The sequence below is a fragment of the Mirounga leonina genome, unplaced genomic scaffold (assembly GCF_011800145.1).
Source record: "Mirounga leonina isolate KUSES-001 unplaced genomic scaffold, KU_Mleo_1.0 Mir_168, whole genome shotgun sequence".
Lineage (NCBI taxonomy): Eukaryota > Metazoa > Chordata > Mammalia > Carnivora > Phocidae > Mirounga > Mirounga leonina.
Genome location: NW_023270426.1, coordinates 5,814,830 through 5,838,164, shown reverse-complemented (window position 1 = coordinate 5,838,164; position 23,335 = coordinate 5,814,830). Strand labels below are relative to the sequence as shown.

Here is a 23,335-nt window from a genome sequence, read left to right as displayed (position 1 = left end):
CTGACCTTTACAAGAACCATCTAGATTTTTCTTTGTCTCTTTTACATCTGAAACAGATACTAAAAATGGAGAGTCCACTAGCACATCTTCAAGAATTACCACATTTTCGAAGTATCACCATTGGTACTAAAAAAACAGGACACTCCAGTCCCGAAGCATGTTCGTTTATCAGGCATTATTCACCGTATCAAATATAGTCGGTTCCTACAATACTGATTTCAAAGAAGCAGTTTCCTGTTTTTCTGAGGGTTCAGTCTGACCGCCTCAATTCTTGAACGTCTTAATTCTCGATGAAGACTTAATTCTTAAATGTCAATGACAAAAACTTTAACAAAGGAACACAACAAAAGGTAGACTTGAAAATGAAATCATCTCGAAGGGAGCAATGAGAGCAAGAGAGAGTTCTCAGCTTTTTAACAGAGGTACATATACACAGTAAGGAGTAATAGTGAATCAAAGTACATAATTCTGTACACGTGAGAAATACCCAACATGCTACCAACACAACTGACCTAAAAAAACATGTCTTGAGGTTTGGGGCCATCCATATTTTTCTTTGCCTAACTCTATATTTGCATCACACGACCAGACACCTTTCCCACGATCTGCTAACTGTGAGGGAGGGAGCTTTTCACCAGAATTTTTGGCAATCTGCTTTTCTTCAAATGAAACAAGCTGCACAAAACGTTACTGACAATGTCTGACGCCTGAGACGGGCAGTCTTTCTGAAACATGGGTCATCTTTAAAAAAAAAAAAAAGTTTTTCCTTCATAAATCAGCAGTGCTCCGTTTTCAAAGAAATCACGGGCGGTTGCAGTCTTAATGCACATGGTCAGATGTTCTCCTCATCCAGCATTTTGTTGACACCATCGCAGAGTTTTTGTAAGTGGGGCTTAAAATTCCCAAAGGGGTTATATAAGGCAGCTAAAAAATCACAATCGGAAAAATGGTCAAAGACGTTATTAACCCGTCCATGCGACTTGGCTGTGAGGTGGCGCTGGATGATCTGGTGGAGCATCTCTCTGCACTCGTTCAGCAGGCGGGAGAGCACGTTCCGGTCAAAGGTGTACTCCACCTGATGGAAGCTGACCACGGTCATGGCCAGCTGGTGGACTTTCTTCTTGAATTTCTCCATCAGGGCCAGCTCGTCTTGGTTGAACTGGTTATTCCTGTAAAGAATGGCCAGTTTGATGACGGTCTTGATGAGGTTCTTGATGATCTTCTCTGCCTCCTTCTTGTTCTGGGTGTATTCCTTGGTCACCCGGTAGAGCTCATCCAACACCTCGCTGCTCGTGTCATCGATGAGGGTGGTGGCGATGGATTTGGACACCATTTTCCCCAAGATCTTCTTTTGAGCCTGCACGGCCAGGTTTTTGGAATTGAAGACATCTGTGGCCACTACAAAGAAGCAAATTAAAAAAAAAAACACAACAACAGATAATTAAGGAGGATTTTCCTCTCACTTTCCCACTATAGGGTTGCCTTCCATCTACTGATACTAATTTCTGTTCAGAAAAGGACTAAAAATTTTACTACATTTCTGGGCATCAGGTTCTCATTGTTTCTTTCTTTCTTTCTTTCTTTCTTTCTTCTTCCTTTTTTTTTAGTATTTCATTTATTTATTTGACAGAGAGAGTACAAGCAGGGGGAGCGACAGGTAGAGGGAGAAGCAGGCTCCCCACTGAGCAGGGAGCCTGATGCAGGGCTCCATCCCAGGACCCCGGGATCATGACCTGAGCCCAAGGCAGATGCTTAACCAACTAAGCCACCCAAGCGCCCCAGGTTCTCTCTTTCTGAAAAGAAAGGGTTGTTATGCATCATCTTTAAGGTCTCTGGCAACTCAAGTATTTTATACCCTCTGCTATACACTCAGCACTTTGTTTAGCAGTTGAAGGTGACCTTTCCAAAGATAACTTTTTCTGATTTTAAGAATGGCACATCTCACGAGGCAGTGAGTTTTGATGCAATTTCCCCCCAGTTGAGTTTTATAAGAAATACACCAAAAATATAAAATCAACTCCACAACTGTCCTCTGGGCACCAGTCACCAAGAACAATTTAAAGAAACCCCTTTAAATGTAAGAAGGATAAATAGCAAAGCCACACTGAGTCAAGTAGCAAATTCATGGAAGCAAATCAAAAGGAGAGCCTTGCTTCACTTATTTTTTTTTAAGATTTTATTTACTTATTTGCCAGAGAGAGCACAAGCAGGGGAAGCTCCAGGCAGAGGGAGAAGTAGACTCTCCGCGGAGCAGGGAGCCCAATGCGGGACTCAATCTCAGGACTCCGGGATCATGACCTGAGCTGAAGGCAGACGCTTAACCCACTGAGCCTCCCAGGCATCCCAAGGAAAGCCCTGCTTTAAACTTCAGCTGCAGAAAGTCAAATTTCCTGAGACATGGGCCCACCCCTTCCAGTTTGGTCATCCTAAACACCCCAAATTTCAACTCCCAGAAGTTGAGTCTTAGAAAAGAACATTCATTCCGTGGAGGGTGCCTTGTCACTTGCTATTTCTGATGAATGGCCATTGTTGGTTCCCTTGAAACGTTTCTACATTCTATGGCAATAACCACACTTTTATGAGCTAATGAAATGTGCTCCATGAATAACACGTGTTGAAAAAGCTGAGGCTTAGAGTTTGCTTTTGAAATTACCAACACTTAATCTGACAGAGGTGTAAGATACACGTAATAATCGTTGTACGTATTCAGTACAAAACGCTGTGTGATGCTCTTAGCTTACAGCCGGTCAGTGAAAATGCTCAATACATGTTCACTCCCCAAACCAAGTTTAGTTTTTCCCCTATATTTCCACCCCCCCCAACTCTGTGAATGCTACTCCATCAAAACGTGCTTTGTCCCTCCCTTCTGGGTCCTCCGAGCTGGAGTTTTTGGGGTCTCTATCCCCACTCTGGGTTCAGGACCAGCTGTTGTCTCTTGTATTCCAGTGCATAAGCCCAGGCCTGGGTGTCGGAAAGCAGTCATTTAGTAACGAAAGATAAAAAGAGTAAAAATACAGACAGGTAGGAAGGAGTCCGGGCATTAGCGATATACAATTATTTCTAGTTTGGACAGGCTAGCGGCAGAAAGCGAAAAGGCAGCTACCCCCAAATCCAGGCTGGGAGGGTGTCTAAGAAGAGACACTTCCTCCATGGGACTGTCATGTTCGATCTGACCCTTGGGCCAGAGTAGCTCACAGGATATATTCCAGGCAGTGCCGAGTGGTTCCTACTGACCAGGATGCTGTTCATTAATACCAGGGCCACACGCCCTGAAGGAACGCCTTCACTGAACCAGAAGCTGTGCCCTCACAACTGTCGGTATTTAAACGTCTGAAACATGAACTGAAACTGCAGAAGAGCTGAAGTGTATTTTGGGAAAGAAAAGGAAAGCGAAAAAGCATGAGAAACCGCCAACTTGTGAAGGTTTCCAAGATGTTTCATATTTTCATCAGTCACATCCATTTCTATTCCTAAAGGTTGGCAGAAGAGTGTATGGGTTAATCCACATTAAATAGTTTGTATCAAAATAAATGGCACACATGTAGTTACTGTTACCACATTAAGACCAGGGACCATCTTCCGTTGCAGAACTTACGATATGGATCTCAATAAATAAACCTGATTTATACAGGAAGGGATACCCCCCAAATTTCAGATCCCCGGTAAATAGTATGATTTCACAAACTTACATAAAGCTCAAAGGTTATTCTGTGTTGAATCTATTAGGAGGTGACACAGTCTCCCAACACCCATCTGGGATTTACTACAATGTCTATTCGATGGAAACACTGTACACTATGAAATCACCAGAACCAGAAGGAGAGGAGTAAAAATCCGAGCTCCTCTCTCCAAGCCTGGACTTGAAACTTTGCACCTCTTTGAAGCTCCTTTGCTCATTAAACCTCAATGTTCCATTTGCTTTCAAACATAAAGACAAGGGAAAAAATTTTCTTCATGTAGTAGCCCTTGAACCTCCCACAAGACAAAGTGTGAAAAGCAAGGCCATGGCCAACAAGGTCGCGCCCCGTTTACCAGTAACAAGTCTCAACCAGGACAGAGAAGGTGATTTCTGAGGCTCTCCCAGTTGCCCCAGAGGAACTGCAAACCCTGTTCTAGAAACACAGAAGCCACTTCCTCCTTTCGTTTTCTTCTTTGGGTTATATCCAGCTCAGTCATCTTGGAAAGGGAGGCTGAAGCTCTCTCTCCCCCTGGGCAGGGAAGACATGCGTGCAGTGGATTTCTTTTCTAGCACGAGTGAAGGCTTCCTGGAGCCAACGGGGGGTTGTGGCTGAGAGTTCCTAGCCAGGGCTGTGTGGTCTGTGATCATGAAATATGATTTCCCCCCCCCCCTGCAAATTAATTGCCTTTAGCCATTCCTGCTCAGGCTCATTTGTCAGTTCCACATCCTCTACCAGATCCTTTAAAGGCCTGGTGTATCTCAGGGCTAGTCCTGGATCATGTTTTTCTCCTTTGCTCTACCCTCAGCCCCGTGTGAGCTCACCCGCTCCCGCAGGCTTCAGAGACCCCCCAGGTGCCAGCAACTTCCACACTTAGAACTCACTCTGACCTCTTTCCCGGACTCATTTTGCAAATGCATTCAAGGTTTTCCTTTTTCTCGGCTATTTTGCAGGCATTGCAAATGCACCATGTCTAAAAGAGAACCCTTGATTCCCTCGTGCTCCCAAAGCATTCCTTCTCCACTCTACCTTCATGAAGAGCATCTCTTCCAACCATTTGCTCCAGCGGCGGGAGGGGGGGGGGGGAGAGGGAAGAGGTGCTGGCCCTCACCAGCTACACGTCCTCTCTTGCCCCGCCCATGACCAAGAGCCTTCCATTCTCCCCTCCTCCACTTGCCTCCATCTGCATGGATACCAGCCTAGTTCAAACCCCTTTCCAATCTCTTCTCACTGAGCAGCCAGAGATTTTCAAAATGTAAATTAGAAAAAGATGCTGACTTCAAGTCTTTGCTAACCAACACACTTACACACTTCCTCATTCCTGAAATCCTCCTCATTTGCCTAAATTTTGATGGTCTGTCCCTCCTCCCTAGACTCTAAGTTCTCTGTGAGGGAGATGATCCATCTGTGCCCTGGGGTCACCCTCTGGGCCCACGCGGGCACCTGCTATGTGGTGCTTCTGACTGAAGAGGAAGCCCATTTCCCCTCTCCCTTTGCTCCACTTAAACGCTTCCCTTTGAAAACCTGATGGCCTGCAAAACGAGAGTTTTAAATATGCATGTGGGGTTTTTTTGTTTGTTTGTTTTAAAAGCTAGAGAAACAGATATTTATTTTTCCTAGCTAGCTATGTGGTTTTCTTCTCTCGCACTCAAGAGTGTGGTTTCTTTTACTCTTGTCAATCGGGTTTTTTTTTTGTTTTTTTTTTAAAGAGGACAGATTCGTTGAGCACAATGAGAAAACACCAGAGAGCAATAATACAAATATTTAATATAAAAGCCGATGCAATGGTTTTGCCTTGCATCTGCTGCCTCTGCCTCTGCCTACAGTTGAAGATCAAACACAGGCCCACCTCTTCCAAGAGTAGAGGGATCTACACTTAAACATGTAACAGAGGGATGGACCCAAGGTATGTCCTAGGAAGCAGCAGAGGTGAACAGGAAGTGTTCTCAAAGGACAAGGGACTAAAAATATGGTTTCAGTGCTTCATCAAGGTGAATTCACTTGCGGTGCCTGGGTGGCTCAGTTGGTTAACCGTCCGCCTTCGGCTCAGGTCATGATCCCGGGGTCCTGGGATCGAGCCCTGCATCGGGCCCACTGCTCAGCGGGGAGTCTGCTTTTCCCTCTCCCCTCTGCTGCCGCTTCCCCTGCTTGTGCTCTCTCTCTCTGTGTCAAACAAATAAATAACAATCTTTAATAAAAGGACTCCTGCCAGAGTGACTCAGTTGGTTAAGTGTCTGCCTTTGACTCAGGTCATGATCTCAGGGTCCTGGGATCAAGCCCGGCATCGGGCTCCCTGCTCAATGGGGAATCTGCTTCTCCCTCTCCCTCTGCCCCTCTGCCGTTCTTGTGCTCTATCTTGCTCTCTCGCTCTATCTCAAATAAATAGATAAAATTTTATTAAAAAGCCTTTAATAAAAAAATAATTCACTTGTTTGAAAATATACATGTACATCCTTGACTAAGGAAAAACGATGCCATATAACAAAAACATACGAAGGACTGCCACTAGCAAGATTGTCGTATAGAAAGAGATGTAAATATTATTTTACATCTACTTATCTTTGGGCCCTTCCTCTATATCGCTATATCTCCTTTCTTGGTTTAATGAAATCGTCCATGTCCGCAATGTTTACTGTAAAGCAAACAGATATTCAGGGAATCCCAGTTTTAGCATCAGCAATTATAAATTTGGAGATAAACATTGATGGTAAAAACATACTGACCCCTGTCTATACGGGGGAAAAAAGTGCTCTTAAAAAACAAAAACAAAAAACAGGCGCCTGGGTGGCTCAGTTGGTTAAGCGACTGCCTTCGGCTCAGGTCATGATCCTGGAGTCATGGGATCGAGTCCCGCATCGGGCTCCCTGTTCAGCAGGGAGTCTGCTTCTCCCTCTGACCCTCCCCCCTCTCATGCTCTCTCTATCTCATTCTCTCTCTCAAATAAATAAATAAAATCTTAAAAAAAAACCCCAAAAAACCCCAAGAACTTTTCCTAAAATTAATTAATGAAAATCTATAGTTTGCTGAAATTAACAACACTTCCCCATAATATTATTCCAACTAAGACATTGCTCATCCAGTGAAGCACTCAAGTTAACTTTCCTTACAACCTTGCCAGCAAGTAAATAATTTCTTCACCCACCAAATTTGTTATACTTGGACTTGGAAGCAGTGGCTGCAGATGCCCATGTACGCCATTTCTAATTCCCGCCTAGTTAAACTCTGATCCAGCGGGCCCAGTCTTAGGAAAGATGGAAAAGAAAACAATTTAGAAAGCATGTCTGGCTGTTGTGGGCTATTAATAAAAGTTCTTTAAACAAATATATAAAACCTTTGCTCTCTCACACCTGAGTAACTCCGAATCTAGATGGGGCTTAGTAAAAAGTAGTGGGGATAAGAAAGTGGCCACAGCAAAGTGTAAACAGTGTCCCAAGAAGTCAACAGGCTAAGAGTTGACCTCCTTCCCTTGGGATCTGGTGAGCACTCCAGTGGACAAGCAAGGAGTCGTTGGACTGGCTGACAAGGGACCTGCGACACCAGATCTCCACACTCAAAATTCCCCGAGCGGGAAATTCAACAGGAGAGGGAAGAAATACGAATGAAAAGAAAGAAAGAGAGGGAACGTGCAGGGGAGGGGAGATGGTGGCAGGTAGCAGAAGCAGGGACCATGACAGCAAGTTGGAGGCAAGCTTACCCAGAGAGAAAGAGACACGTGCCAGGCACCTGGAACCCCAGATCAGCCTTGGTCACACAGACGGAGGCCCTGACACAAAGGAACATCGTCTTAAAAGGATCAGTACCCTGGGGTTCTATCAGGGTACACCTGATACTAAATGCAGATTATACCTGATACTAAATGCAGATTTTGGTGTCTATGCATTTTCCTGCCCCCAAGTGGCTGAAGACCAAGGGTATGCATCATCACAATGACAAGCTAAAGCATTCACTCTGGGTCTCCTGCCACCTCCAGAAGGAGTACACAGTCACTTTTAAAGGCAACACAGGGCACCAGGGTGGCTCAGTCGTTAAGCGTCTGGCTTCGGCTCAGGTCATGATCCCAGGGTCCTGGGATCGAGACCTGCATTGGGCTCCCTGCTCAGCGGGAAAGCCTGCTTCTTCTCCCACTCCCCCTGCTTGTGTTCCTGCTCTTGCTATCTCTCTCTCTCTGTCAAATAAATAAATAAAATCTAAAAAAAAAAAAAAAAGGCAACATAATAGGGGTGGCCTGGGTGGCTCAGTCAGTTGGGCATCAGACTCTTGATCTCAGCTCAGGTCTTGATCTCAGGGTCGTGAGTTCAAGCCCTGCATTGAACTCACAAAAGAAAGAAAGAAAAGAAAAAGCAACATAATAAAAACACATGTTAGGGAAAATGGTGACTTTGAAATGGGCCAAAAAAGGAAAAAAAAAAAATCAATGGGTGACTTTTCAGTGGAGAACCAGAAACCGTAAAGCATCCTCTGCAACTCTGTAAGTCATAGAAGACTAGCATTATTGCAAATGCCTCTTGTCCATAGAGATACAAATCAATTTTTTCTAGTGGACGTGTAACTCAGTCTTCACTTTCTTGTTTGCCTGCTCTTGGGATTCTTCTGAACCAATTATAAGAGCTTACTGGCTCCTCACTAATTAGTGAGTTCTGTCAAATCTTTGGCATGCCCATTTTGTATTTGTAGGAGAGTCATGAGTTTACCTTCTTCAAAACAACCTTCAATGCATATTAGAATTTTTCATCAATACCATTTAAAGTAGAAAAATTGCAGTGTAAACCTTTAGCATACTAGTGAGAATCAGTATACATTTCCTGTGGCAACTTATTCCGCCAGGGGCCTGGGAAAAAAGAGTGTACTTATAAAAGTCCAAAGATTCTGTACCTAATGGTTCCAGGAACTGCCATACTGCTCAGGGATATAGCTGAGACTCAGTTTCCCCATCTGTAAGATGAGAATAATGATGCCCACTTCAGGAATTGTTCCAAAATGAATGGACATAGACCACCTAGCAGTGTCTCACCCAATGCCTGGCACAGAACAGCCTCCTCCACAGGTTTCTTTGAAGAACTCAACCAACTAAACTTCGGATGCATTCTGATGCTTTTGAATACTGAATCACATTTGGTCAGAATTAATCAACTCCTTCTGGAAGAAATATGTAGCTGAGAAACGCAAAATGCCAGATGGTTGTGTGAAAACAAGAGACCTCAGTTAATAAGGAGTTACATTTCCTTTTCCATGATGACATAAAAAAAGTCTAACATATATTAAAGCTTTATCAGGCAATTTCTCTTTTTTAAGATGTTGAATCTCCTGTTAGCAAGGACTCTGATAGTGTAAAGATATTTTGTCCAGAGCAAACTGACCAATGGAGAACAGAATCGAAGAAAAGAGGAGAAACAGCATCCACACCCATGCAAAACTGTGCGACGGGGACAGATGCAGAGCAAATGGGCCAAAAATAAAGCCAAAGGAAAAACACACAACAGCCATCAAGATTACCCCCAAAGAGTCACAGCCTCTCCCCAGGAGTTTGTGAACCAGAGAACCAGACACCCAAAGACAGGACAGGAAGCCAAGTAAGAGCAGCAAGAAGGAGACAGCTCAAGGTCAAGAGTCCTGGCTTGTAAACTTGAGTGCAATTTAGTTCTTGGAACCTCAGTTTTCTCATCTGCTAAGTGGGACCTCATTGCAAGTCAGTATGGCTTGGAGGAGAGTTAATGAGTTAGGAAGCTGAAAACACCCAGCAGTAAGCTAGGCTCATGACCACAGAGCCCTGTACCCCCTGAAATGTAGGAGCAGGGATTCAAACCCAACCTATAAACTCACTGTGTTCTTTCTCTTCGTATCTCCCGATGTTCCCTATTTTCCAGGTTTGTAGACAAGAGAAATTACGTCCTAAAGAAAACACTCCGAAGACCTTCCCTGTGTGATCTTGGGCTGTTTTTGTTGCTTGAATTCTGGAATCTCTTCATCATGATTTTAGGATCGATTCCATGTCCTTGATTCCCGTGGCTTAGTTGTGTGATGATTTTAAAATTGAAAATGTAATTTCCTGAGTCTCAACCCCTCTAACTTCATATGAGACTTCATCTCTGCTCCTTTGCAGTCGACTTACTGCAGGAATCATGTGATGCCTTGATTTTTTTTCTGCATGGCATAAACTCTGGCAAGATGGCTCTGCTGCCTCTAGCTTCACCCAGTACCAGGACTGGAAGAAAGGCTGGTGATATTTATATGAAGTAGACCCCAAAGAATGTCTGTCTTGTAAATATTAGTACAGATGATACAAGAATAGAAATGACTTTTGTGGTTACCCAAAGTCAGACTGAGAGGTTTATAGTCACGAGGACCCACTGGCTAGCCACCGTATTACGAACATTTGTTACATGATCCCCAGAACCGCCCAGAATCGGCATTATCTTATTGAGGCTTCACAACAATCCCAAGAGGGAGTTTGTCATTTTACAGATAAGGGCCATTGAGGTCCAGAGAAATTAAGTTACTTTCTCAAGGCCTTACAGTTAGTAAGTAGGAGAGATGAGCTTGAACCCAGATATGTTCAACTCCAAGCTATTCTCTCAAGAATTACATTACATGACATGAGCTTTTTAAAAAAGGCTTCTTGGGCGCCTGGGTGGCTCAGTTGGTTAAGCGACTGCCTTCGGCTCAGGTCATGATCCCAGGGTCCTGGGATCGAGTCCCGCATCGGGCTCCCTGCTAGGCGGGGAGCCTGCTTCTCCCTCTGCCACTGCCTCTCTCTATCTCTCTCTCTGACTCTCATGAATAAATAAAAAATAAATAAATAAATAAATAAAGGCTTCTTTCCTCCCTGCTTATCCTGCCCCCCAGTCCTAGCACAACAATCTTTGTACTTCTGTGGTCTCCATGGCCATGAAAGGAGGATAGGTTCTGTTAGCAACATCAGGGAAGACTTTGATTCTAGGTAGATTCCATTCCTCTACTCTTCTCTTTGTGAAAGCTCTGTTGTATTGAAGATGTTGGATTCTACCAAAAAGCACCTTATTTACATTGATGGCCCATTAACACAACATGTAACCCAAGGAAGAATGCAACAATAAATCATCAGTCACATAATTAAAAAAATAAATAAAAAAAAATAAAAAGAGGCTTCTTCTTGAAGGGACGGGAAGACCTAATATATGTGGCTAAGTAACATGAAAGGAGAGAAAAGAAAACAAAAGCAAGAGACTAGTTCTCCTTGGGGGAGGGTAGTAAGAGTCCATATAAAGGAGATCAAACCAGCTGGGTTTAAAATAGCTTGTATTTCCAGGGAAAACCCTGAGCAGTTCTAAAACATTTTAAAATATAATGTTAAAAAACAAAAAATATGCTTACATTGTTCAAAGGCCAGATGTAAATATATAAAGTGAAAAGTCTCTCAGCTTTGCCCCCCAACAATACAGCCTGGACCCCAACTTCTGCTTCCAAGAGGCAACAAGTGTTCTTAGATTTCTGGGACCCTTTCAGAGTTGGGTTTTTTCCTGCACAGATAAGCATACACATGAATAGATACTGAGCAGTATAAAGAAGTCTTACAGGCTTGCAATTCTCAAGAAATGCATTTTTTTTTTTAAGTAGGCTCCACACCCAGCATGGAGCCCAATGCAGGGCTTGAACTCGTGACCCTGAGATCAAGACCTGAGCTGAGATCAAGAGTCTGATGCTCAACCGACTCAGTCCCCCAGGCACCCTAAGAAATGTAACTTTTGAGTGAAGACAGACAAACTGTGTCAGTGTCCACAGCTGCATGAGAGATGCTGACACAAAAATGGCAGGTGCTAGAGGGACACTGCTGTTACCTTTGTCTCTTCCTAGATGTGCAAGAGCACCACGAGTCCTTCCGTGAGCTATGAGAAGGTAGTGAGCGTGAAACACAGATCTTTATTTAATAGAGGTGAACAAATGTCATGAGGGCAATCACAGATCATCATGGAAATGGAATACCTCTGAAAAGAGCACTATTAGTAATTACCCCACGACAACCAATCTGTGACTACCCCAGGGAAGTATAAGTGGTCACTGAAGACAACTTACGCACTAAAGACACTCAAATGTTTAGGACCCGAGAAATTTCTTGGGAAACCCCACAAGAGCACTAGCCAGCTTTTCTTCCAAATTATGTTAAAAACAAAACAAACCGAACACCAAAAAACCTAGTTCTTCAAGCAGTAAAAAAAGGTCTTATGGGGAACAAAATTCTCTCTGGTGAAAGAAATCTGGGAAACGGTGTATATGAAGATACCCTTTGAGATGCACAAAAAGCATTAATAACATTAAAGTCTGGAGGATTAGTAAAACAGTCAAGGAACACCTTAATCTTATTTATCCCAGTTTTCCAAATGAATTACACAAAGGTCCCACTATCTGTATAGATTTGTAGGATAAGGTCAGTGAAAACTCCTGGCTAACAAATGGACTCGTTATCCCTCTGGAATGGATTCACAACGGTCTTGCGCAATTAGCAGAGGGCAAGACAGGCAGTGTGAGCACAGACTCCAGAGTCATACCGTCTGGATCGGTGGATCGGAAGTCTGGCTCTGCCGCGGAGTGCAGTGTCCCTGGGGTAATTACCTAACCTCTCCATGCCTCAGTTTCCCTATATGCAAATGAGGCCACTCAAGGTCTTTAATGAGGATTCAGTGAGAATGATCCATATAAAGTGAGAACATTAACCCAAAGACATGGAAGCATTCCACAAAACTTCTGTTGAGCGTTCATATGTATCAGATACTGTGGTTTCAGTGATAAATAACAGTATCCCTGCTCCCCAGGCACGCACACGGGGAGGGGGCAAGGCCAGAACACACCATGATGAGGTCTGTAACAGGAGCGGGTAAACATGCAACAGTAGCAAAGAGAGGGAACATTCATTTTGTTGGTCGGGGTCACGGAGGGAAGCTAGGTGTGAGAAAGTTATCACAAAAGGAGGCTGACCCAAAACATTGACCTTGAAGGAAAAGAAGATTCTGCCTTCCAGAAGTAAACATGACCATATTCCAGAGCTGAGCTACAGAATGCCCCCCTGGCTGGAGAGGGATTAACAATTCTGCCCAGTGGCATACTTGCAGGTCAGAAGCCCAAAGATACGTGTGGCCCCCTAGATTTAAGAAAAATTGGAAACACGACCTAAGTATGACATGTTGTCTAGGCCAAGAAAACTCACCGCACAAAGGTGCTCCGTCTTCAAGAGGGTAGTGGCAGGGAGGGGACATCTACAGTGGGTATCTCGGGCAGCAGTGTCAATGACCCAGGCCACCTGCCTCCGAAGAATCTGGAGGCTTCTCAGAAGTACAAACTGCCCTACCTACTGAATCAGAATCCCCAGGACTAGTCTAAGAAGCTGCATTTTTTTTTTTTAAGATTTTATTTATTTATTTGACAGAGAGAGACACAGCGAGAGAGGGAAACCAAGCAGGGGGAGTGGGAGAGGGAGAAGCAGGCTTCCCGCCGAGCAGGGAGCCCGATGCGGGACTCGATCCCAGGACCCTGGGATCATGACCTGAGCCGAAGGCAGTCGCTTAACCAACTGAGCCACCCAGGCACCCTAGATGGCTATTTTAAAAAACAATCAAAGGTATCTTCAAAATACACCCATTGCTTTCTTACACTGGGAAATTTATGTTTGCAGTCATACTGAGTATTCTCTATGAAATTCTTTCTTTAAGCTAATTTATTTATTTATTTTTAAAGATTTTATTTATTTATTTGACAGAGACACAGCGAGAGAGGGAACACAAGCAGGGGGAGAGGGAGAGGGAGAAGCAGACTTCCTGCGGACCAGGGAGCCCGATGCGGGGCTCGATCCCAGGACCCTGGGACCATGACCTGAGCCGAAGGCAGACGCTTAACGACTGAGCCACCCAGGCGCCCCTAAGAAGCTGCATTTGTAAGAGGCAACCTATGTGGTTTGAATGTATAAACACTGAAGTGTACCCCCAGAATGCTGTACTTTAAAATGTCCAAACAGACATATTTCGGTCACACAGGCATGCTCTAAGTAGACCCTGGATGGATTTAATTCCCTCTCAAAAATTTTTCATCAAAAAGTAGACGCAAGCTTGTGCACAGAATCCAAAGAAAATGTTTTAAGAATAGAGCTTATTGTATTAAAGCCTCGAAGAATTTTAATACTGTATCCAAGAGAACAGAAAAGTTAGTCTCTCTTAGATGTTACTGAAACCAAAATTTGGACAGGGCCTAACTCTATCACTCATATGGGTTTGAAATGAAATAAAAAATGTCCTACAAGCATTTATACAAAACTGACTTTAGTGAACTATTCTTCTTTTAAATTAAATGAACACTTCCTCATTTATTATGTTGGATTAAGATTGATTATGTTTCTCTTAAAGACTTTTCAATTAAGCTGGGTTTATTTACATATTTTCTTGAGGGCATGAAACCTTTCCACTATTGATAAAATCCAATCTTCTACCAGAATGTAGAGGAAAATCCTCTAAATAAGCTCCATGATTTTCTTTTTTGTAAAGATTTACTTTTCCATTTTAGAGAGAGAGAGCACAAACGGGAGGAGGGGCAGAGAGAGAGAATCTCAAGCAGACTTCCCACTGAGTGTGGAGCCCAATGCAGGGCTTGATCCCAGGAACCTGAGATCATGACCTGAGCCCAAACCAAGAATTGGACGCTTAACCAACTGAGCCATCCAGGCACCCAAGCTCCATGATTTTCTCCACTTTTCCACCTCCAAGCTCTCCTTACTCTGTGAGAGGCCCTGGCTCCTGATGAGTATTTATACACACGCAACACTTAGAAAACCAGTAACAGATTTTAAAATCCAGCACACAGGAATGTAGTTTCATCACCTAATCAGCCCCTAAAACGGGCATCAGTAGTCAACATAGCCCTTCTGGTCTCATCAGGTTGCTCCTGGTCAAATACTATGGACAATCAGACAATAAAATTGCAGGTAACATTTGTGTAAGACTCTAAACTTTGCAAAATATTTTCCCTGTAGCACTTTTTATGTTTATGAAACTATTTGTTCTGGTTTAGCCCTCTTATTACTTAACCCCAAGGCAACCAGATGGGAGAGCCAAGATTCAGAAGTTCTTATCGTTTATGATTTTTCTATCAAATGCCATGATGTTGCTAAGCCAGCTGTAGAATCCCACTTCTTACAGCTTGTATGCTTCCCAGGAAAAAGCAACTCCTTGAATCAGAAAAAGAGAAGCAGCACAGGTCTTACACAATCGAGAACGAGGAAAAGCTATGCATCTACCCTCCCCCTCTCCCTCCATACCTGCCTCAAATAGTCGAGCTCATCCTTTAAAGTCAGCCACCTCTACCAGGAAGCTTTTCCAAATCCAGTGGCAGAACGATCTCTGCAAATCCAATGCAGGGAATAAATCTCTCCTTTTAATGTGATTTTCTGCCTTGGGGTAGAGTTAAATTCCTATCTTATCATACTTGAGTATGATTCTTGTCAACTGAAGGAGCAGGTCTATTCATCTTTGTATTTTTCAAATGTGCCCTCCAACTGACAAGGAGTGAACTCCATGGAACTCATCAATATTTTTTTACAGCAATTTATGAAGATGTGTCAGGAAATCAATTCAGTTTCACATATCTAATGCTTAACAAATAAATTTACTTGTACTTCATGGACAAAAACAGCCCTACCAAGGAGACATAAAATATTTTTTGTTTTAAAGGAGAGGAATCTACATAAAAGACATGCATTTTCCTCTTCTGTCTCCTCTGTCCTTTGCCAAAACATACAGAATAACCAGCCACTTTTGTTTGGAAAAGGAACCATATTTAGCTAACTCAATCCCAACAGCAAATGTTCTGGAATCTTCCATGCAAATATCCCAAACCCATCTGTTTGAGTATTTTAGGAGAAGTAACCTCCTGGCCTCAGCTTGGGCATCTCTCAAATATGCATCTTGGCCCAACCTCCCAACATTCTTGTCAAAACTTTTCCCCAATAATTGTATTAAACAGTTACGCTGGTGAAGCATTTTATAGCCACGTCAGTGTCCTAGAGGCTAGATCCCATTGATGGTAAGCCAACGGTGAGATGAGATTTGCTGGACCTAAAAGTGAACCATCTCATTCCAAGTATCAAGATACACTGAAGCTCTGAAATTCTTGGATAAGACCCTGACACAGCCCCAGAGGTTTCCAGAAGCAGTGATGCTTATTGCCAGATACTTCCAGCTTGGCACTTAGCTCTCTGGGAAGAACTTTCTACCTTTCTTTCTAACCTTTTCTCCTCTGCTCCTCTGTGTTTCTGATTTTCTTTGAACAATCATACGATCTGACCAAAATAGGCCCACATTCCCACGGGGCAACAGTGGTCTTGAGGTAAACCATGCTGTCTCCTTGAGAAGGAGACCACCCTTCCCAGTGTATTACAGGCCCTCCTTGGTCATCTCCACATGTGCATATTCATCTCCCACGCTCTCTAGCCATTTGCATGGACAACTCCTTCCTTTACAGAAATAAAGGCGACTATATGTCAGAGCCAACCTAGAGAATGCCTGCTGGCTCTTCAGGAATTAGAAATTCTGCCCAGCTGTGTACCTGAATGTCAGACACTGAAGGACCTGTGTACGTCCTACAGATTTTAGAAAGAATTTAAATAGAAATTATGGATAGCCAGTGAGTATCTTAGGACGGTTTGGGGAAATGGTGGGAAGGATAAGAGCAATGACGACTTGTTTTCACAACTCTTGTTCTGTAGTCACTCACTTCAGGACACAACAATTGCACACCAAGATCTCCCCCTTTTATCTACAGAATGTGCTAACTGGGTCACAGACAGGTGGGGGATGTGCCACATTTATCAGTGTGTGTGTGTGTGTGTGTACCCACATGTGCTGGGGAGGAGTAGGAGGGGTGGAGGGAAGCTAAGCTATTTTATCCAGGGTAGTCAGGGAAGGCCTTTCTGAAAAGGTGATATTTAAGCGGAGATGTGAAAGAAGCAAGGGGGAGCCATCTCGGGGGATATCTTATCCATTCCCCTACGGTCCATCCCAAATAGCACCTCTTCTGTTAAAGGCTTTCTTGACTAACCCAGTCAGAAATGTTCTCTCCTGTCTCTAACTCTTACTGCAAACTGCTTTATATCGTATTTATTTGCTTCCATTTTCCCTGAAAGTTAAACCCTTGGGATTGGTTATAATTTATTATTTATTCATTGACGTAATAAATGCTCAATAAATCTTTATGATGTATCTGCTGGCTTTAAAAATTCCCAGGTCCTTTCAGAGGGGGGTGGGAAGAAAGATAGGAGAGGAGTGGGGAAAGCGATATTATACAAAAGCATAAGACAAAAGCAAAATATGAGACTATAAATGAATTATATTACTATTAATTAGGTATCATAACTCAAAGACCCTTACTAAGAAACAAATAATGCAATGTCAACCTTTGGAAAAAGTTTATTCTAAACGAGTCAATTCATAACTAAAGATAGGCATCTAAAACAATCATCTTTTGATAACATTTGGAACTGGTAAGGTTTATTAAACAACCCACACTCCGCAGAGATAATAAGATAAATCTGTTTTTAGGATAGATGTTGCTTCTTAAGATAAAAAAAGGCCTATTTTTTAGAATAAACGTAAAAGAAACCGGAAATTTTGAAAAGCATGAACTCTCTTGCCTTTGCTAGTTTATTAAGAAAGAAAGAGTTGAAAATTAAGTTAGGATATATTGTAAAACTTTAAGTTCTCTATTTTACCCCTACTGAAATTGGCTAATTTAAAATTATATTTAGAATTAAAAATACTAAAGCTCCCTGAAAACCATAAAGACAAATAGTTACATTAAAATAATTATAATCCTTTGATGTTGATGACACATGCTTGGTATATTAAACTCATTTTTCAGTTAAAGAAAATAACTAAAAAGACCATTATAGTCATTTTCTTGCAAGAACTGAAAAACGTTTCTCTAAATATATAAGCTTGCTGTCCTGGAGATGAATTACTTCCCTAATGGTAGATATTTGGGTAAAATAAACTTTGGCAGACAACATAACTTATCAATTTTACGACTGGTTGCCAACTAACAACAAAATAAATCACTTCTTTAAAATACTTTGGCCAGGCACGCCTGGGTGGTGCAGTCAGTTAAACGACCGACTCTTGGTTTCAGCTCAAGTCTGATCTCTGGGTCCTGAGCTCGAGCCCCGCGTCGGGCTCCACAGTCAGCAGGGAATCTGCTTGAGGATTCGCTCTCCCTCTGTTGCTCCTTCACCCCTGTGTGCCCTCTCTCTCTCTCTCTCTCTCAAATACATAAATACATTTTTAAAATATATTAAAAAAAAATACTTTGGCCGTCCCAAACTTCTCGTAGCTTTGCCTTTTCATCCATACAGTTTCGAGCTCCAGAATTAAGGCTACCATTTCTCTTCTCACCATGCCTCTCACCTGTCCTGTTTTTAGAGATGCAAGAAGGCATGGAGACTAGAGGTGGAAACACAGAGGCCCAAGGTCAACACAGGGTTATCAGGTTAACTCCCTTAACTCCCTGTCACCGGCTCCCCTGTGGAAAGGTGCTTTTTGTTGGGATTATCAAAAGTAGCAAAGAGTAATTCCTCTATTTAAAAAGGAGATTACATACTTTGGGCTGGTAACATGTTTTGGTTGGGTATCCATAATGTGCTTTTCTTTTTATTTTTTTGTTATTATTTTTAAAGATTTATCTATTTACTTATTTATCAGAGAGAGAGAGTGCGTGCGCACAGGGGGAGGGGCAGAGGGAGAGGGAGAAGCAGGCTCCCCGCTGAGCAAGGAGGCCGATGTGGGACTCAATCCCAGGACCCCGGGATCATGGCCTGAGCCGAAGGCAGGAGCTTAACCTACTTAGCCGCCCAGGCATCCCATGTCTTTCTTTTTAAAATTGAGATAAAATTCATAGAACATAATGCACCACTGTCACCATTTTAAAAGTGTACAACTGAGTAATTTTCCTTATGTTCACAACTTTGTGCAAACCATCATCACTATCTCCTTCCAGAAAATTTTCATCACCCCCAAAATGGGCCTATCTCTTAATGTTTTAAATTTTTTTTTTTTTTTTGCAATTCGTGAAAAACATGTAAAAGTTGGGAGCGTTGACCTAAAAATTCACATTTCCAGCTTCTCAAGAAAAATCTGACCTTCTGACAACATTGGGGGTTGTGGCGCGATGTGGGGAGAAACTGGCCCTCCAGTTCATCACCTGGCCAGGAAATTACCCAAGGCATATGAGCTAGCCACCCCTGCTTTAAATGATCAGGGACTTAAGTCATTCTGAATCACTCTTCGGAGAGCCTTGGGTGTGACTCCAGCAGCTGAGCAAGAAGGTTTCCTAGCTCTGACTCTCCAACAGTCCTATGGCTTCTAGCAACTTTTTTCTTTCTTTCTGAGAGAGAAAGCCAGAGCGTGCAAAGCAGGGGTAAGGGACAGAGGGAGAGGGAGAGAGAGAATCTCCAGCAGACTCCTTGCTGAGCACAGAGCCTGACGCAGGGCTTGATCCCAGGACCCTAAGATCATGACCTGAGCTGAAATCAAGAGTTGGCCGCTTAACCGACTGAGCCACGAAGGCATCCCCAGCAAGTTCTTCATTCATCTTTTCCTCAATATGCCTTGCATTTCCCACCCCACAATATTTGCTGAAATCTCTCTTTTCACCTGGAAAGCCATCCCATATTCACCTGAGTGACATCCTCAACCCCATCCCTTGAGGACCACCTTCTCAACATGCTTTTGTTTTCCACTTACCATTGTATTTTATTTCCCTGTGATTACTTAATATATTATTAAACAAATAGTATTTTTTAAAACAGGAATTATTTAGACTATGTGAATGGTAAGGTACTACTCCCTTACATGTATCATAATCATACAAATAATTAAAATTTTTTAATTATAAAAATTAGATGAGAAAAAAAACAACAAACCAATACTATTCATTTCTAGCCGAAAATTGTTGCCTGCGAAAGGCCATGAGCCCTGTGTCTACCTGCACGGTACAAAAGGAGGTGAGTCAGGATGAGTAAGGTAACAAAGGTCACAGACAGAGCCTCAACCACAGACATTCCCTGTGGATGATGCAAAGTATTCCGAGGAAAACGAAATGGACGGATCTTGCTGAAATATGACTGAAGATGATTTAACCCTATGCCTGGAGCCTCCTAAAATCATTCACCATGCCATCACCAATGGAATCCGCACCATACTTTAGGAAACCAACACAGCCCCTCCCTCCCAAAGCTTCCTGCCAATGCTATCCATACTCAAGAGCTATGCCCAACTATCTCACCACAGACAGCCCTTCCTCAGCCTCTCTAACCCAGGTGTGGCATTCCCCTTGAAGGTACTTCTGTACGTGCAGGTCTAACGGCTCCCAGACTGAAGACTGCTCAGGGCTACAGAACAGACCTTCCACACTGCAAATCCTTCTCCAGTGAAGGCTACCAGCACTAACTTCCATCTGCTTAGGTGCCCGGCGTATGCCTGTCTTCACATCCCTGGCAAGGAGAGCCTCGAAGTGATTTTTAAAAATCGCAAACTAGTTTCCTAAATGAACTGAACCATGCCCTAGTAGATAAAGTGCCCAGGATGGTGAAAGGCATGGGGATAAATGCCTGCATCTCTTTGTTCTTTCTTAAATTTGGCGGTATGATGAACATTGAATACGATGACTATCGGGGAAGTCATTCTTGGTGTGCTAAGTAAGAGCTATTCGGTTTAGGTCCCTTGTTGTTTTAAAGGTTAGTAGGTGTGCCCAGCAGGCTGAGGGTGGGGAGGTGGGTAGTTAGGCTTTGTGTCTGGAGGCGGCAAAGGGGCTGAGCACCTTCTATGATGATTCCAGGTGTTACGGGTGCCTGGGAATAATCAGTTTGCACTACCAGAGTCAACTTGGTAAAGAGACAAAGGACAAAGATCACCATTAGCAAATAAAAGCAGAGTTAACTAACCTCACATTTAAAAAAATACGAAAAACAACTTATGATGGTCAAATTGTACTTTTATGGTATCTAGAGTGATTTTCTAAACATTGGAGGCCTTATAAGATCTGCTGAAGCTCAGTTGATAAGGCTATGAATATAATTTTACTGACTTAAATGATTAGCCAGGTTTATGGTCATATCTTTGGGAAATATTACCGATCATATCAAGCAGTTATTTTATAATAAGTTCTTCATAAGTAACAGAACCTCCAATTAAAACTTTGTATCCAGGGAGAAAGACAATCTCCCTGACTGAAATTTTCTTATTCACATGATTTCTAATATTCTCCCTGCTGCAAAAGGCAGAAGGTATCTTAGAAAAACAATAATGAGGGCGCCTGGGTGGCTCAGTTGGTTGAGCGACTGCCTTCGGCTCAGGTCATGATCCTGGAGTCCCGGGATCGAGTCCTGCATCGGGCTCCCTGCTCAGCAGGGAGTCTGCTTCTCCCTCTGACCCTCCCCCCCTCATGTGCGCTCTCTCTCTCTCTCTCTCTCAAATAAATAAAATCTTTAAACAAAAAAAAAGAAAGAAAGAAAAACAATAACGAATTTACCTCCAAGATGTGAGACAATGTATATTATAAAGAGTACATGCTTAGGAAAAAGATGAATCAAGTCTTTAGATGTATGATTGGAGTCAGTTTCTAAATCTGAAAATTTACCCTAACACCAAACAGTTTGCCCCTTGAACTCATCTCCTCTCATCTCCTGTTGATTTTGCATTTATGCCATTCAGTCTATGCTCCTGCTTTCAAAAGGATGCTGAGTAGAGTTAATGGATTTGGGGGAAAAAAGGGCGGGGGGAGGGTGCTTTTCATCTTACGTTTTCGGCATCTATCTTTAATGCCATTTGTTGAACTTGGAATGAAGGAAACAGATGTTACTGCTGGACATAAATGTCGTCTCACACAGCTGTACAGCTGGACTTTATATAGGCAACTAACAAGTGCTTCTCTGTACCTTTATTTCCCTGAAACATACAAATGCAAAAATGCCAGAACTCCACCCACATTCCAAGGCAGGGCACATTCTATAGCAAATACCCAAAGTGAATTCTGCTGTATTTTCCCTGCTGGTGAATCAAAATAAAAATTAAAAAAAAAAAAAATTTTTTTTTTTCCGTACGTCCTACAGAATAAAATAAAACCATTTGACACGTTGCCCCCACCAAAATATAGAAACTATGTTTAAATATATAGAGATTCTAGCTAACATCAAAAGGAATTTAGTTCTCGGGGAGCCTGGGTGACTCAGTCGATAAGCGTCTGCCTTCGGCTCAGGTCATGATCCCGGGGTCCTGGGATCGAGCCCCGCATCGGGCTCCCTGCTTGGTGGGAAGCCTGCTTCTCCCTCTCCCATTCCCCCTGCTTGCATTCCTGCTCTCGCTGTGTCTCCGTCAAATAAATAAATAAAAATATTTTTTTTAAAAAGAATTTAATTCTTGAATAGCAAGTGTCTAGGATCTATGAGTATGTTTCTTCCATTAAATTGGTACCATCACAAAAGAGAACCATCTTAGATACAGGCAAAAAAAAAAGCTATAGAATTCTTGGATTAAGATTCCAGGTCCCAAAAATAGGCCTTCATAGTATCTCAGCTCTCTGAGGTCTTCAGGGCATCTAACAAAATATGGAAGAGTCAGGGGTCGGGTCATCTTTTCTTGAACTGACTTCTGACTCACTGCATTGTGATGGAGCGTAAAGAACCTGAAATGTTTTAATACATATTTTAAAAAATCATTAGGGGTACTGAGGTGAAGCCTGGAACTCTGCTTGGAGGCTGGTGTTGGGTCAGAAGAGGTCTTGGTAATAGCCTTGTCTTTTTCCCTAGGCTCAGTGCAAAATGGCAGTCCAGTCCTAGAAAGACCACAGCTCTAGTCTCCAGAGGCCAGATTTTTTTCATGCATGATTCAGATCACTTTGACCAGTAGCTTGCCTTTATCACTCATTATTTGATAGAACTTAAAGGCGTAGATGTTGATGGTTTAAAGCAGGCTGGGGCCTTTAATCTGCTGTCAAAGTCCGATAAAGACCATTTCTCATCTTCTGGGTATAAACTAACAAATGAAAGCTGGAATTTTAGTTGTTAAAAGCATTAAATCAGGTTTAAAGACCTACTTTACTCAGCCTAAAGAATTTTACATATGAATTTACCTACTCTTTCTCTGTCTCCCAATCAACTAACAGCTTTCTCTTCTCCTAAAAGTTGCTTTTTATTTTAAAGTAGACTTAGGAGTAATAAGCTTCCCTGGGCTGATCTACGTCCCAGTGCCTGGAACCCAGGAAAAACCCCACAGGTACACAATTCTAATGAACTGAAACCGAAAGATGCTTCTGTGGCAAAACAAACAAACAAACAAATAGTGGGAAAAAAAAAAAGCAGACATTTCAAACACAAGCGTTGCCTAAACCACTCCCTTTTCCATTGACCCAGAAGTGTTTTAATAATAAAGCCCATCTGACCCAAATTTGAAAGACAACTCTCCAGTTACCATCACTTTTCCAACAGAGTAAGAAATTACCCTGTTATGGCCTCCAACAGCCTGAACTGACCTCGTCTGGTTAAGCCTTCTCATGGGTCTACGCTGAGCTTAGGCCTGACCACTGTGATTCAAAATACCTGCCAGGAAACTGAACATCTCCCACATGGCCTCAAAGGGAACCAGCAAGAAGAAGGG

The 23,335-nt window shown here is 42.7% G+C and overlaps 1 protein-coding gene across 4 annotated transcripts in view; it reads right to left on the bottom strand.

The window, feature by feature from the left end:
* The window catches only part of TNFAIP8 (TNF alpha induced protein 8), a 115,053-nt gene continuing 91,718 nt past the window's right edge, over positions 1-23,335 (bottom strand). For all 4 annotated transcript variants that reach the window (XM_035013978.1, XM_035013979.1, XM_035013976.1 and 1 more), the window contains one exon: positions 1-1,398. In XM_035013978.1, the coding sequence (XP_034869869.1) occupies positions 833-1,398 (566 nt within the window). In that variant the 3' untranslated portion in view covers positions 1-832. The remainder of the gene's footprint in view (positions 1,399-23,335) is intronic.